Genomic DNA, 15,317 nt, shown 5'->3' with positions numbered 1-15,317 from the left:
GGTGAACAGAGCAGAGGGAGATGGGAAGTACCATGGGAAGAAATGGATCAGACGGTAAAGGATATACCAACCCAGGTGGCATTAACTCTGCACACTGAAAATCTAGGGCTGGCGAAGGAATATCCAGGTTACTAAGAAAATTCAAAATACCATGAGTCGTCAATTGTGGTTAACATGCAACAAGCTGGTGGCCAACTCCTGGACCGTGTGGCTTTCCAGAGCCCTCCTGAGTGCCGTCCTCTCTGTCTCTTTTATTTTTATTTCTACGGCTCATTTGACAACAATGTATTTTTCTTTATAGCCCACCACCCATGAGGAGTCCTTCCAAGACCCATAAATGTAATATTTTCAAGAGAGGTCACTCTAGGTTACCAACATTGAAGTTTAACACTTCAAACTGGGGAGGGAGCACCTGTCTCCCATTTTGAAAAGGACCCTTCGCGTGCACACCGGAAACCAGCACACATGGACCCTGGCCTAACTTTGTGACATTCTTTGTAATCATATCAGAAGTTAAAAGCCACCGTGAAGGCTGAAGCATCTAATCCAACCTGTTCATATTATAGGTGAGAAAAAAATCAGGCACAAAGCAATGAAATAAGTTGACCATGGCAGAGTCAGAATGGGAAGACTCAGCCTCTCCAGAACCAGATTTCCCCAACCTGTTGCTTCCTTCAGAGCTTCCTCCCGCCTCCTGACGCACACAGCAGCCACCTCCCTACCTTTCTTCCTCCACCAGGGTCCTTCTGGGACCGAATAGGAGAGGTCCTTGAATTCAATGTTGACAGCCGCCCTCCGAGGCAAGGAGGAGAAGCGCTGGGCCTCAGTGAGATTGTTGTCCACTTTTTTCAGATGTCCATTCAGCAGGTCCTTCTCGGTGGTCTCCATGTTGCTGGAGACCACCTCATCCACAGAGACGCACACCGACTTGGGCTCCATCATCGCTGTAGAGTAACTGCTGGCATTCTAGAGAAAAAGAGAGAAGCACCAAGAGAGGTTAGAAGCTACATCAAGGAAAAGAGCTCAGGGGCCTCACCATTCAGCTCTTAGACAACAGAGTGCCCTCCATGCGAGAAGAAAGGCGCTTGCCTAGAGGAATTTGTCATCTCTAGCCATCACTTGTTCTTCTATTAAAAATGCTTAAGATAGATAAGATATTACTATTTCTTTGAGAATCATAAAATCTAATTACAAAACCATAATAAATGAATCACTTGTTTCAAAGAATGAAACACTGGCCACCATAAAAAAAAGTATCTATTTACCATCCACTCATTAAAAATCCCAATAAAGACACATGGGGCTCCTATGAAATATGTAATTGACAGTTTTCTCTAAAATGAGCTCTTTTCGTGCGTTCCTCGTGGAACCCCATTAACATTTCCCAAGAGCAATGACACCACTTGAATTTCTGGGTTTTGTGGGAGTTGGCCTTTGTATTTTCCTTGTAAATCTAAATCACTTACACCTCTCCTCTCTCATCGTATCTTAATAATAGCACTGAAAAAACAGTTGGAAAGGTTGATTTTTTTCTCTATTACACAGACAAGGAAACTGAGGCACAGACAATTTAAGAAACTTGCTCTGAGTCCTACAATCAAGTGAGGGGTAGAAGTGATCCCAGAATCTGAGTCATCAAAAAAAAAACAAAAATCAGTTAGTTAGGTGCTCTCTCCATTGACTCACCTACCCCTTGGTAGCTACACTGGCTTTTAAAGCTTCCATGGGAGTCAACTGACTAGTTACTGATGCCAAGAACCAAAAGTATTTATGCAAAGACAGAAATATCCTTTTCTAATAGCTTGGCAGGCCTGAGCAAATCAATATGCTTCAGGCAACTCTAGAACTCAGAAGAACCGTGGGGTGGGCAAATATGCTATGCTTTCTCTAGCTGTTTCTTGAATCAAGAGAGAACATTCCACAGTACCCGAAGCATGGGCCTCTGGAGACACTACTTCGTAGCGTTGACTACAGTCGGCCTGACTGGCAGAGCCCATCTATTACCCTCTTGCCTAAGTCAGGCCCTTCTGACTGCGGTACAATGGGGGGAGACACTGCAGTGTTATTGTTTGCTCAAAAGGGAAACACTTTACTGTTAGTTTTCCATAAGTTTGTTAGGTATTTCTTTAGAGTTGATGGCTTTTTGATCATCATTGTTTCTAATCAAAAATCCGAAATAAACCCAGAGGGTGGATCATTCCATAAATAATCTCCACAAGCCCCAGCAACTCATGTGGCTGGAACAAGCCCTTCCCTCATTTGAATGACCTCCTGAGGGTATGTGACTATAAGGCTGAAGAGCTGGCATCCTTTCCCACGTGGTAGTTAAGGGCTCAAAAGTCTTGGAGTCCTTGGAGCTTTTGAGTATTTAAAGCACAAAGAGAGAGATGGGGAGACCTGCGAACGGGTTTCTGGTTCTGGTGATATTTGAAAATGTTGCTTTGCCGTTTAAGAAAAAGGCACGTGTGCATGCGCACACACACACCCCCCAGGCATCTCCTACCTCTGAAAAGCTTAACCAAATCAAAACTCATCTCACTGACTAGAACACTCTGTAGATAAAAATTCAAGTACAGAATAAAACTGACGGAATTAGGCTTGGTTCGCTTCTGGCACCAAGCATGTGAAATGCTTCAAAGGCAGACGTAAATGGGTTCATACAAACAAAGTCAAGGAAGGTGTATGTTAGCCTGACAAGGGGACTCCGCAAAGTCTGTTCATGAGTGTGTGCCTCTGCAGCTCCCAAGGGGCAGCGGCAGGACCGGGGGGACCTTATGTCCAGGCCTCATGAAAGAGTAATAAGAGAAGCCTGCCATAGCTCAGCTCTTGGCTTTGGACGATTGGAAAGGACGTGCAAGTTCAGCTCGGGCGCCCAGTGCAGGCCCCCCATGCCATCCCTTGGTTCACTGGATAAATCCCCTTTTGGGGCACATGCTGCTGTCCCAGGTTTATAACCCTTTTTGACTCCATAATTGCCCTCCCCTGGCACCCAACTCAGCAAAGGGAAGATGCCACTTGTGTGGTGCCTGGGAATGCAACCTCACCATCACCAACACCCGCTTTAAATCTCCCCAAATACCACCATCCCACTGGGAATCCGTGCCCACTCCTCCACCCAGCTCAGGGACTCCAGCACCCCCTCTAAGGAACTTGGGGGGGGGGGTAGTGGAGGGAGCAGTGGGCAAGACAATTAGCTGCAGGCCTGGTCCCCAAGGTCCATTCTCACCTCCACCCTGCCACCTAAGTGCAAAGGCTAACCATCTGGCTCTGAACCCACATCCTGCTGGCAGATTTGGCTCTAACCAGGAACCCCCAATCATTGTGTGTTCACAGCTGGGGGCGGGGAGCGTCTAGCATACCCTCTCCAGTGGTGGTCCTCCCAGCATTCCAGCTGCCACGGGCCATCCATACCCTCCCCTGGCACCCACCACAGGTGTCCACCCCCTAAGGAGGTCCACGGTGTGGCTTTCTTTTTTGATGAAACCTACACCAAGACAGGGATGAACAGCCATTACTCCACCCACCCACCCACCGACTGTAGCAGAAGCCAGACCTGTTTTATGATGAGGACCCGAGTTTCCCCTCTATAGACTCGAAGCCTATCTAGTGTCTCATTCATTCAACAACTTGAGCACCAAATAAAGCCCTGGGGGTCAGCGGTCGTGGCCTAAGGTTTCAGCAAGAGCAAGCTCAAGACTAGGCCCCAGGCAAGAATACGGGTATCACAATACAGCGAGGCAAGTGCCTAACGAGACCACAAGGCCATGCAGACACCCAGAAGAAACATGCAATGCAGCGCAGGACAAAGCTTGGTGACGAAACTGATTTGGGAGTGAGAGAGAGAAGCCAGAGTCAAGTTCTCACTATTTAAAGCATTCAATAATAACGCCTCCTGTGCAGTAGGTAAACGACTACAAACAATGACTGTTGATTCAGCAAGTACAGTGTACCCATTAAACTTCAGGCTGCAGAGACTATGCCTCTTACTATCTCCCCAGAGGGCATTACCATCACCCCTTCCTCCACTTCAAAGGAGGGATCTAAGGCACAAAGAGGCTGCCCGAGACCCCGTGGTTAATGAGGAGCCAGGCTGGGGTCCAATGCTGTGCAGCATCCATGTCTGCACCCCGTCCTCCCAGCCAGCATAGGATGCTGCACTCGAATGCTGCTTAGCTTTCTACACACAAGTTGTAGGTGACCCTGGGTCATTCCAGTCCCTGTCCATTATAGGGAAATACACAAGAAACAGAAATCCATACAACCCCCCTCCCAAATAAACTGACGCCAAAGCTGTGCGCACCTTTCCTCCACGGGTGTCCAACGGCTTTGCCCAATTAATAAAATCATGAAATCCTGTGTGATGGGAGGCAGTGGCTGTCATTTTGAAATAGACCAGCTCTCTGGAAACAATCCTCAGATGAGTGAGGCTGGCAATGTAGGTTACAGCTCGCTGTCCTTCGCTTTCTGAGCTCATTAAAAATGAAACAAATACATCTTCCCTCCCCACTGGTTCCCTTTCAGTGTATGTTCCCCTATCTTACCAAAGCATCGTCTTTTCCTCCCCACTCTACACACGATTTGTGCTGTGTAATGAATGATAAACAATAGTAACTCCATTCGCGGACGTTGGATGTGAGGAGACCCTGTTTGGAGTGAGCCTGCCTTTGATAGGTGAGAATATTTCCTTGGGTGCTGACTTCAATTTGAATGCTAACGTATAGAGATATCTATGTAGCGCGGGTCTCCAACAGGCAGCAGCACCCCCCCCCACCCCACCCCACACACAAGGCCATTGCAAGCCTGGCTCACTCTATTTACCCGGGGAAGCACAGTTAGAGATACAAACTCAACACACACACCCCCACGCCCCCACCCACAGCAACATGAGGAGGGGAGGAAAGGGAAGAGGAACTCACAGGCGCCAGGTGTTCGCACGCACCCTCTCACTTCTCTCTTTGGTTCATTGCCACCAGCCTTGTGCCCACCTAGACCAGCAGACCCCTAAGCACACTACAGGAAAATGTACTGACGAGAATTCTCAAGACCACTGCCTAAGGAAAATAACCCAAACAGCATGCCCTTAACTCAGCAAAGGGCAGATGCCACTTGAGTGGTGCCTGGGAATGCAACCTCACCATCACCAATACCCCGCTTTAAATCACCCCAAATACCACCATCCCATTGGGAATCCATGCCCACCCCTCCACCCAGCTCAGGGACTCCAGCACCCCCTTCGAGGAACTTTCTCTGAACAAACTCACACCTGGCACAGGCAGCTGGGCTGGACCCCAGAGCCGGGGTGACGGTACAGCAAACCTCGGGGCCTGGGGCGGGGGGCGGTCTCTCAAGGGCTCCTTGTTGATGATTTGTATCAAATTTTTAAAGTAATAATAATTTTAAAAGTACAAGGTATTCAGGGAGGAAAATTATTTTCACAAAGAACAACGTTTCCTGCAAAACAAAACAACAAAACAAAACAAACAAAAAAAAAAAAACGAGCCCAGCCATTAGCATCTCCATGTGAGAACAAAACACTTGAGTCCTGGGACTGTATCAAACCATACCACAACATTAAAAATCGTGACATAAAAACCTCTACGCCTTAAAACATTCTGGTTCATTACTTTCCCACATGTATAAGCCACTTTGGTAGCATTGAAAGGACCACAGGAGTTACCCAGCACCTCAAAGTTGTGAAACTTTATTTGCTTACAACTAGCCATAAGCTCCTTCATTTTCCATTATCAGCATAATTGAGGGATCCCAAAGAGATGGGCAAATGTAAAAGGAAGAATTGCCAAGTGTGACCAAACACTCAACCAAAAACAAAGGGCTTCTCTGTTTTTCCATCCCCTCCTTATCTGTAAGAAACTAAGTAATAAAGGCAGAACAAGCCCAGAGACGGGACCCCGGCTGTGAGTCCCCCTACCACTGGCTCTCCCCGGTTCTACCAAGCTCCTTAGCGCTCCCGCGGCCCCATTCTATCGGTTTACACAAAATCATTATATAATGAGCTGGCGAGGCGCGGTATGTTCTACAGTAACCTGTGTGGAATCATAGGATGCCGTTGGCAGAACAGAGCATGCGCAGAAACCCGGCTACACGTTTCTTTTTTTTTTTTTTCCTTTAGCTCAAGGCAAGAGGTAACTGTCGGTCAAATCCTGTTGAGCCCAGCTGACTTCAATACAGGATGCTAAAAATGAAATAAAGCGGAGGGTGGGGGTGACACACCGGTGCTGCTGTGCGCTGTGGGCTTACAGCCTCTGGGACGGAACTAGCAGGATAGTAAATACACAGAAGATAGGAAGACGGAGGGATGGGTGGGGAGAGCGATAGGGGTTGGAATGCGTAATACTTTCTATTTGTACTTTAGGTGATGTGAAATCTAGTCCGTGAGTACCAAACTGCAATGCCCGCCTGCTGGGCATGGAAATGTTTGTTTTGTCCTAATGTGGTTTACGCGCCATTGCAAACCAGCAGAGGAGACTGCTGACCACCCCAGGAACGGCACATGCCGTGTCCAGCGCTGACTTCGCTGGCAGCCGGTGGTCCCCCTACGGAGCCAGTACCCTCAGGAGACGCTGGAGGGGCGCCTCTGTCCCCACCCGAGTCTCTCCAGGGTGCCCAGGCTCGCCCTCCGTCTGCCTCCCCGGGACTCCGCCATCCCCTCCGAGGCGGGTCCGGGAGCGGCTGTCGCCGAGGAGCTCTCTCTTTCGGGGAGCTGCTTCCTCTTTTGTTCCCCCCGACCGTGCCCGGTGCTCCGGAGGGTGGCGCGAGAAAGGCCCGCTCCCGAGCCCCGGCCGCGCACCCGGGCCGAAAGCTGGGCCGCCCTGTGGCCCAGGCTGCAGCCATCCCCAGTGCGCGCGAGATGCCCGGCCCCAGGCCCCTCCGTCAGAGGCGGGCGAGGTCAAACCATCTGTCCACTTGTGGGGTGCGGCTGCCTCCCGCCCACTCCGGGCCCCTCCGCCTTCCAGGAGTGCTCGGCCGGGCAAGGAGCAGCCCAGGACGCTAGGTGCCCAGGACGTGGGCGACGGCGCCTCCCGGGGGACCCAGGGGCAGGTGTCAAGGTGAGGGTGCGGGTCTTTGTGCGTTTCTTGCTCTCCGGAAAACAGAACCAAGCCCCGGGGCCGAAGGATGCGCTCACTCACCATGGCGGTGCCGACCGAGAAAGCGGCCATCAGACAGGCCATGCCCCGGGGGCGGCGGCGGCGGCAGCGGCGGGGACACGGCGGCGGCGGGGACGGGCGGCGGGCACGAGGCTGCGCTCGCTCCTGGCTCGGCCGCTGCGCCCCGCGCGAGCTCGGTCTCCGGCTGCCGCTGGGCTCCGGCCCCGCCCCACGCAGGCCCCGCCCACGCCCCGCCCACTCCCCACGATTGGCCGGTGAGGGAAGCGGGGCGGGGCCAGCAGGTGCGCGTGCTCTTGTTTTGCTCCTGCCGGCGGTGGCTGGCGGAGCTGCCCGGCATCCCCGCTGCGGGAGCCGCCGCCCCCCGGGCCCGCCCAGCCACGGAGCCCCCGAGACCAGAAACTCGCAGAGGCTGGGCCAGCGGCCCAGGGCTCCGACAGACAGCGGGATCCCCCTCCAGGACCAGCACCTCCAAGCCTGTGCGAGGAGGAAGGCGCAGGGGATCTTCCTTTTTCTTTGTTGGGCCGGGTAGGAACGTGAGAACTAAGGAAGGGATGGCCGTTCCTACGCCGCCCACCACTACAGCTCCGTATCTGGGGTGACACCCCCTACACTGAGGCAATACATGCAACACTGCTTTGTGCCAGTCGCAGAGTTAAGTGCTGGTAACCAAGGGGCGCTCAGGCGAAGATGCCCAACACTCTGCTCTCCCCGCCCAACCGCACCCCAACAAATGAAGACAAAGCTTGTCTTTGCAGAGCGGTGTTTCCAGGGCCCACCCTAATACCTGGTCCACAGCTGTGTTCCTGTAACTGCATAAGGAATGACACTCCCAACACCCTCTCATGGAACGTCAGATGGCCTGGTGTATGCTAGAACCCTTGTTATACAGGTGGGACCATTTCTCAGTAACCATGGTGACAAGGCATTCTTTACTCCCAATCTCAGAGGCCAATGCTTTTGTTTAGTGGTTTGCATGTTGGGACTACACACAGCATTTCTTCTCACCTCCAGCACTCCTGGGCCACCCCTCAGATGAGAGAACCCCCGTCTTTCTCCTCACCTAGAAAGGGGGCAAAAAGCTTTTCATGCCAGGCAGGTGGACTTCATACCCACGGGTCTGATGACCACAGCCCAATTCTCCCCTCACATCAAAGGAGGAAAAGGGGATGTAATGTATGAGTTCAGGGGGACAGGGTCCTGCTTTATTCTGAATAGTGTCACTTGAAGAGTCAATGCATTAGCTCTTTTCTATCCTTGGCCACGAGTAAGGGAATCTGACTGCTGTAATTCCAGGAGGCCGTGTGGTGCCTCCAATGTACTGAACAGGGAAGCCAACAATCTCTGAATGTTCTGGAAAGAGGATTCAAATTCATAGACCTCCTAGGGAGAGTCTAGGCCAAAAGATGCCTCATTTCTGGTGGCCCTGCAGCCACCACTTGCTCCTGGGGCAGACAGGACACAAGGCAGGAGAGGATGACAGGGCTCGCATCCCAGAGGGTTCTCCATGGGCATTGGCTGGACACTCCCTGCTATGTGGCCATGGTGAGTGACAGCACACTGTGGTCCTGTAACGCTGCCATCGGTTCTCCTCACTCCCAAGAATGTGTCCAGAGGTTTCTTCTGGAATTCCCCCACCCTGCACTGCTCCCCCCGCTCCGAGTTCTAGGCCATGTGATTTATAGCAGTGGCAGGTTAGGAACCAGGAGTGTAAGGTGATGGTGCCTGCTGGGCTCCTGGGAGTGGCCATGGGGACAGTGTGCAGAGCCTACAGATGAAGCCAGAGAGGGAAGACAGTGACAGACTAGGTCCTTGTTGGCATGGCTTGAGCTGCTGACCTTTCTGTTACAGGCCCCTGAAAGTGTTCTCACTTAGACATCTGTACATTGTGGGAAGAATAATCTTAGCTTCATGGGAAATCGTTCATGGCGAGCCCTTCCCACCATGTGGCACGGAGCAAGCGCTCTAATGCTAATCCTCACTAACACTGTCCCTCTTGTGCAAGTCAGGGCACAAGCAAATGGTAAAGAAGGTCAGATCTGTGACATTTGCGTCTGGACCCTGGCTCATTACTGACAGAAACTCAACTGCAAGTGGCTTAAGCTAAAGGTAATGCACTGTCTTAGGCACCACAAGGGTTCTGGGTGCATGGGTTTCAGGCCTGCCCCAGCCAAGCACACGTTTTATGTCCTCAGCCCCTGGCCTGCAGCTCTCTGAATGGCTCTGCTCCCCTCTGCTGGCTTGCCCCTCAGCCGGGCCGTCTCGGGAAGGCCCTTCCAGCAGGGCCAGGCAGCCTGGTATCCTATCAGCTGGCAGCCAGCCACTGTGCCCAGCGCAATGCCAAACATCGCTGGGCCTGGCTTGAGTCACATGTGTCAAACAGGCCAAAGGGGAGGTCGGCCCCAACAGAACCATGCAGAAAGATTGGGACACGGATGTTTCACAGGGCCGTTTTAGGGAGCTTTGAGAAGAAACGTGGGTGCCACGCAGACAAATATGAGGGAACTCACCACAGGACTGTCCAGTCCAGACCCCAGTCCCAGGGATGCCAAGGTCTGGCTGACGGGTGGACCAGGCTGGCCTGAGAACTTCCTGTGCAGAGGCACTTCCGTCCCGACAGTAAGTACTTGGGACTCCCTGTCTGTCACCCTGCGGGCTCCGCGTTCCTCAGGCACAGCTCAGGGAGCCGCCCCTCCACACAGCGGGCCTCGAGCGCCCGACACACAATACGGCACCACGTCTCTCTGCAGGCCTTCACTTCTGTGGCCCAAGAATCCCTGCCCCTCCAATGTTGCTTCATAGACAGGCCCCTTCCTGCTCACCTTCCTCTGCATGACTTACGTTTCCTCGGCGTCCCTTGTAAAAGTTGGGGTCCACTACGGAACGCCTATTCAGGGTACTCCCTCCCCTCGCTAATGGTCATGCTGTCCCATGTTCCCCTCACACTGTCGGTCAGGACAAGCCTTCCTGCCACTCAGCCAACAACCTGATGTCCTGGGGGCAAGCAGGTCCACGTGCTCAACCAGCATTTGGGGACATTAGCTCTCCTTGTAATTATGTAGTTTCACCTGCCTGGTTTGCACTTTACCCCCAGATTCCATTTTGAAGGAGCGTCCACTTTCTCTCTGTCCAGCCCTGTGGCTGGGGAAGGAGGGGGTGATGAGGCACCCAAGGACACGGTCTCTTGGTCAAGGGTCCTGCTCTTGGTCCGACTCCCACAATGTTCTGTCTCCAATGTCCAAATGTCCCCCGACCATGGTATCCCCTGGGGGCCCCTCCCTCCTGCATCTGCCAGGAGGTGAGGGCAGAGGAGGGGTCTGGAGATGAGAATGTCCTGCAGGGTGGAGGCGGGAAGAGGGGAAGTGCCCAGGGGCTGAGATGAAAAGATGAGGTTAATGAGGGATGTCTTCAAGGACAGAAAAATGCAAGTAAATATGCATACACTAAGTAAGGAAGAGGCAAAGTAAACATTGCAAACAGATTATTTCTGTTTTCTTCCCTTAGCACAGAACAGAGTGGCAGGACAGACCTAGGAAACACTGTCTGCAGATGAAGAAAGAGGAAACAACATCTGGCGACGAGATGACCTTCAAAGCTGCAGATTAGGACCGAAGTCCCAGAGACAGGCACAGGGAAAGTACTGGACGCCTCCTGCTGACATATAGATGAAGGGCTCCTATCACCCCATAGAAGGTTCCAGCAGGGAAATGACTGGTGGCCCATGGGCCTCGCTTTGCCCCTGAGGAGCCTCCCACCCCTAACTCCATGGAATCCATCCTAGAACGCAACCCCCACCTCGGTCAGTCAGATCGGATCCCGCTGGCCACTGCAGTTGTTCTGGAAAGGATGTATGAACCCAATGGGGCCACCAGAGTTTTCCTGGGGTCTTGCATGGACCCCCAAGAAAGGGAGGGTTTCTTTTCCTTTGGGGGTTGGCAGCTATTTGCAGGGGCCGACTTTCTTGCTGTAAAGAGAGTGTCTAGGTGAGAAGGACGTGACCACTCGGAGGAAGGCAGAGCTGGGAGCTGGAGGAAGTCGCAGCGCCCATTCCCAGAGGCTGGGCCGCGCGGCGGTAAGCGCTGGGCTCTAGAGCCAGGAGTCGGCTCCAGGAACAGGACCTTGAGTCTCGGTGCCTCCATAACATCCGCTATGGAGTGGGGGATGAGCCATCTCAGAGAATTGTCATGAGGATGAAATGAGTTCATTTTTGAAAGTCACGTCTGGCCCATAGTGTCCATCTTATAAATCAGTGTTGGTCGTCCTCATTATTTAGTCGCTGTGTGAGACCCAGGACTCTCCCTCTGACCTTGAACTAACATGAATTAGTTTTCAGTCACGTGCAGTCTAAAAAGTCCTGATTAAGACAGTTTGTCAAAGTTGTTAAAAGTCAGGAACTAGAAACCAGTTGATGGAAAAATCCTTACAAATACTTCATAGGTCAACCCTGTAACCCCTTATGGCCTGAGACTCTGTTCACCTCGCCACAGGCTTTATCTCCCCCCAAAAATCATAGATCCTGATGTCCCTCGGATATTTCTTTGCCTTCGACATCATTCTTAGCGTGGCGTCTCACCAGAGTAGGTGCTTGATGAAAGTGATGAGTTATATTTGAACAACCTGTAATGGTTTGGAGACTGCTGCCACCTGCATCACCTCATGTGACACTCATGTGCCCCTGCGAGGTCGGAGGGCAGCACCCATCCCTGGGACATGCGTGAATGTCACTCCCAGGTGCAGGGAAGGCCATGTCTTATTTTTCTTATCAGTCAGAAAATCTGCCTCCCTCTGGTCCCCGGAGGTGCCTTCCTGTCATGCCAGCTCGGGCACAGATGGACTCTCCTGGCTCCAAAGACCACGGGTCAAGTGCAGGGTGCTCAGAACCCTGCTCACCCCGGCAGAAGTCCTCTTGGCTCCCTGAGTCACGTGACTCTCCAGGGATCTTCAAACCCCCACTCCCCCCCTACCCTCTCCAGGCCTGGGAAACAATGCCTGAACCACCTGCCCTGGCCTCCATGGCTGTCAGTCCTTGTCACCAGGGGGTGGCCACTGTCCTGAAGCTCTGAGGTCCCAGGCGCTTCACCAGCTCACTTTGCCTCCACTCTGCAGCAAGAGTCCTTGGCTAAAGCTATTGTGATATGATATTATTTAAGCTTATCTCAGTAAGCCCTTCTGCCCCATGGAAATAAGGAGACAGGAGCTCTGTGAGGTTTGAGACCTGCCCAGGGTCTTGGTACCCAAGCAAGGACCCAGGACTCCTGACTCCTCCCAGCACCGTTTTTTCCAGCTGTCAATATTTGTTGGCAAATAGGACAATCCTATTCCAAGCAGGGAGAGAGATCTACAAGAAGTCCAAGCTCAGTGTGTCACATGTCACAGGGCAGGCTAATGGGGAAAAGCAATAGACATGCTTTTCTCTATTCCCCTTGAGCACAACTCCAGACATTACACAAAAGAAACATGAGGAGACTCAGAAAGGTGGAGAAGACAAGCCAGGCTGGCCAGCGACCTTGGGGTTCAAGGAACCACACTGTGTGAGGTCCCTTTCTTTCTGCCTCATATGTCCCAGACTTTCAGTTGAAGAAACCAACAACCTGGAAATGCTAATGGACACACACACACACACATACACACGCAAAGGCCCAACAAAAGATTGCTCTCTCTAGCCACAGGAATAGAAAAGGAGCAACCTAGCAATGGAGAAAATGTTTAGACAACTACTGCTCTGCTCCAGCCAAACACCACATCATAAACTGTGGGCCCACCCCACCCACCCCAGCAAGGATGAGTGGGGAGCTTAGATTTTCACCTCCCTCAGGTTGTAAGGAGGCCCCCAAACCTGCTCTCACCTTCAGTCAAAATGGTGTCAAGAAGGCCAAATAGGGAGGCTGGAATCCATGGCCCCAGGCAGTAATGAGGAGCTCCTCCCACCCTCACTGGGCTGGTGACAGAGGAGACCCAGTAGAATCAGAACTCTCACCACCATCCCGTGCCAACAAGGACCTGCTCTCCTCACACACCATGGTGCAGAGGAGATAATGTGAGCGCAGCAATGAGGTCCCCTATCTCTCTCAGCCACGGAGGGGTGGGTGGTGGCCAAGTGGAGAGCTGAACCACCTACCCAGGAGCGCCTCCCTTGGGTGTCAGCGCAGGTTGAGTGGGAAAGCTGGACTTCCACACTCACCTGACAGTAATGAGGAAGTGCCCCCCCTTTCCTGTGCCTGAGTGATGTCAGAGGAAGCCAGCTCAAACAAAAGGCTTGAATAAGATCTAGAGTCTCATAACATAATACTGAAAATATCTAGGTTTCCACCAAAAATTATTCATCCTCCCCCAAGAAAGTCACCATCCAAAAAAAAAAAAAAAAAGCAATCAGTAGATGCCAACACACGATGTCACAATAGCCTGACAAAGGGTTAAAAGCAGCCATCAGAAAAACGCTTCAGTGAGCAATTATGAACACACTTGAAACAAAAAATTAGAAAGTCTCAGCAAAGAAATAGAAGCTATAAAGAAGCATAAAATGGTATCAACGGCAGCTGCAGGCAGACAGCAGGGGGTGGGGGACGCCAGCCCACCACCCGCTGCCTGGATGCTCGGCCAGTCGGAAACCTCTCAAAGCCTCAGTCCTCATCAGTACAATGGGAACCAAAGGAGCACCACTGCGACGGCCCAGTGGGCTGGGGTCGTGAGGGTGCATGGGAGCCGCGAAGAGAGAAGGAGGGAGGCTGGTATGCACACGTTTTCTTCCATGACCCTCCTCTTACCTCCTCTGCGCCATGGCTTTCACGGCTCACCATACCCCCAGTGGCGGGCGTCACTCCTCCTTGCTTCTTATAAAGAACTGTTGTGTGGGACATTCTGCAAGGGACAATGGGTAGATATAGGTACAGAGGAACTCCTGGGTCACCAGCCTCAGAGTGACAATACTTCAGTAGTAACTATTAGGCAACCAATACGGTGGTCAAAGGTAAAAACTTCTAGTTAGAAGGCAATTGAGTCCTGGGGATATAACTTACAGCATGAGGCCTGTAGCTTCCCACAATGTATTGTCTGTTTGAAAGTTACTAAGAGAGTAGGGCTTAAAGTGCTTATCACAAGAAAAAACATTGTAACTCTGTGAGGTCATGGATGTTAACTAAACTTACGTATTGTGATTATTTCGCAATATAGACTGACTTCAAATCAGTATGTTGTACTAATCTTGTTATATGTATATCATACAATGGTGTATGTAAATTATATCTCAATAAAACTGGAAAAAATATTACGGTATCTTGTGTTTCACTGACACCCAGCCCATCCAAATTTACAGATTCATGTGTTTCCCTCGGTCTGGTCTCTTGGCCTGCAGGACAGAGAAGGTCACTGATCCCAGCATGTGGCCTGGTCCCAGGTGACTCTCCAACATTTGTTGACCGACTGGTGTCAGTCACAGACAATTTGCATCATAGTTTAAATCCAAATGACCATTTGCTGCCTGTACTAAAAGACATGACATATTTTCTTTGACCTACAGCTAAGTAGTTACATTTACTCCATACATTTGCATTACAAAACATTATTTGGCTAAAAAGCATTTTGTCAGTGACTTACCCACAAGCTCAGGTGTAAAGCTGCGCCAAGGAGCCCTCCTGATACAAACGGACCAGTCTGCTGTGAAGTGTTATTTATTTTGCAGCTAAAGGAAGAAGCCCCTGTCTTATGTAGGACAGAATTTCAATTTTCACCACTGCCGACATGTGAAACCCCCAAACCACAAACAGTGATTCAGTTTCTGTTTTATGCTACAATTGTTTTAAAATAGGCATGATGCAATCCTATGTGTAATAACATTGCCCCGTGCAATTGTTACTCCCAGAACAGGAAGTGACAGAGGTTACTAAAGGGCAGTCTGCTCCCTTCCAGGTTACTGGCACAAAATAGTGCCCTCCACCTGTCTGTCCACCGATGGGCCAAGTGTGAAATCCACTTTGGGACCGATGATAGAATTTGCACTTGTGAATATGGTGGAATTTATTTTTCATAACACACATTGACAACAAAAATGAACTTCCTCAGGGTCTATAGGGTAATAGGTAAGGGTAAATAGAGTATTTCCTAGTGGAAGGTCTAGAGTAACTTAAATAATATCATATCACCATAGCTTTAGCCAAGGACTCTTGCTGCAGAGTGGAGGCAAAGTGAGCTGGTGAA

At 51.2% G+C, this 15,317-nt stretch overlaps 1 protein-coding gene across 3 annotated transcripts in view; it reads right to left on the bottom strand.

Moving 5' to 3' along the window:
* Positions 1 to 14,907, bottom strand: part of ABCG1 (ATP binding cassette subfamily G member 1) — a 69,565-nt gene extending 54,658 nt beyond the window's left edge. The window contains exons 1-3 of one of the 3 annotated variants that reach the window (XM_081074289.1): positions 14,718 to 14,907; positions 13,889 to 13,982; positions 723 to 966 (exon numbers count right to left, since the gene is read on the bottom strand). In XM_081074289.1, coding sequence (XP_080930415.1) covers positions 723 to 966; positions 13,889 to 13,981 — 337 coding nt within the window. In that variant the 5' untranslated portion in view covers position 13,982; positions 14,718 to 14,907. Of the gene's footprint in view, positions 1 to 722; positions 967 to 7,148; positions 7,311 to 13,888; positions 13,983 to 14,717 lie in introns of those variants that run through there. The other 2 variants (XM_081074288.1, XM_081074287.1) reach the window with 2 other exon arrangements.
* Between the last annotated feature and the right edge of the window lie 410 nt (positions 14,908 to 15,317).

The sequence above is a fragment of the Rhinolophus hipposideros genome (assembly GCF_964194185.1).
Source record: "Rhinolophus hipposideros genome assembly, chromosome: 2".
Lineage (NCBI taxonomy): Eukaryota > Metazoa > Chordata > Mammalia > Chiroptera > Rhinolophidae > Rhinolophus > Rhinolophus hipposideros.
The sequence above is the reverse complement of the archived record's forward strand: the minus strand, read 5'-3'. Positions and strand labels throughout refer to the sequence as shown.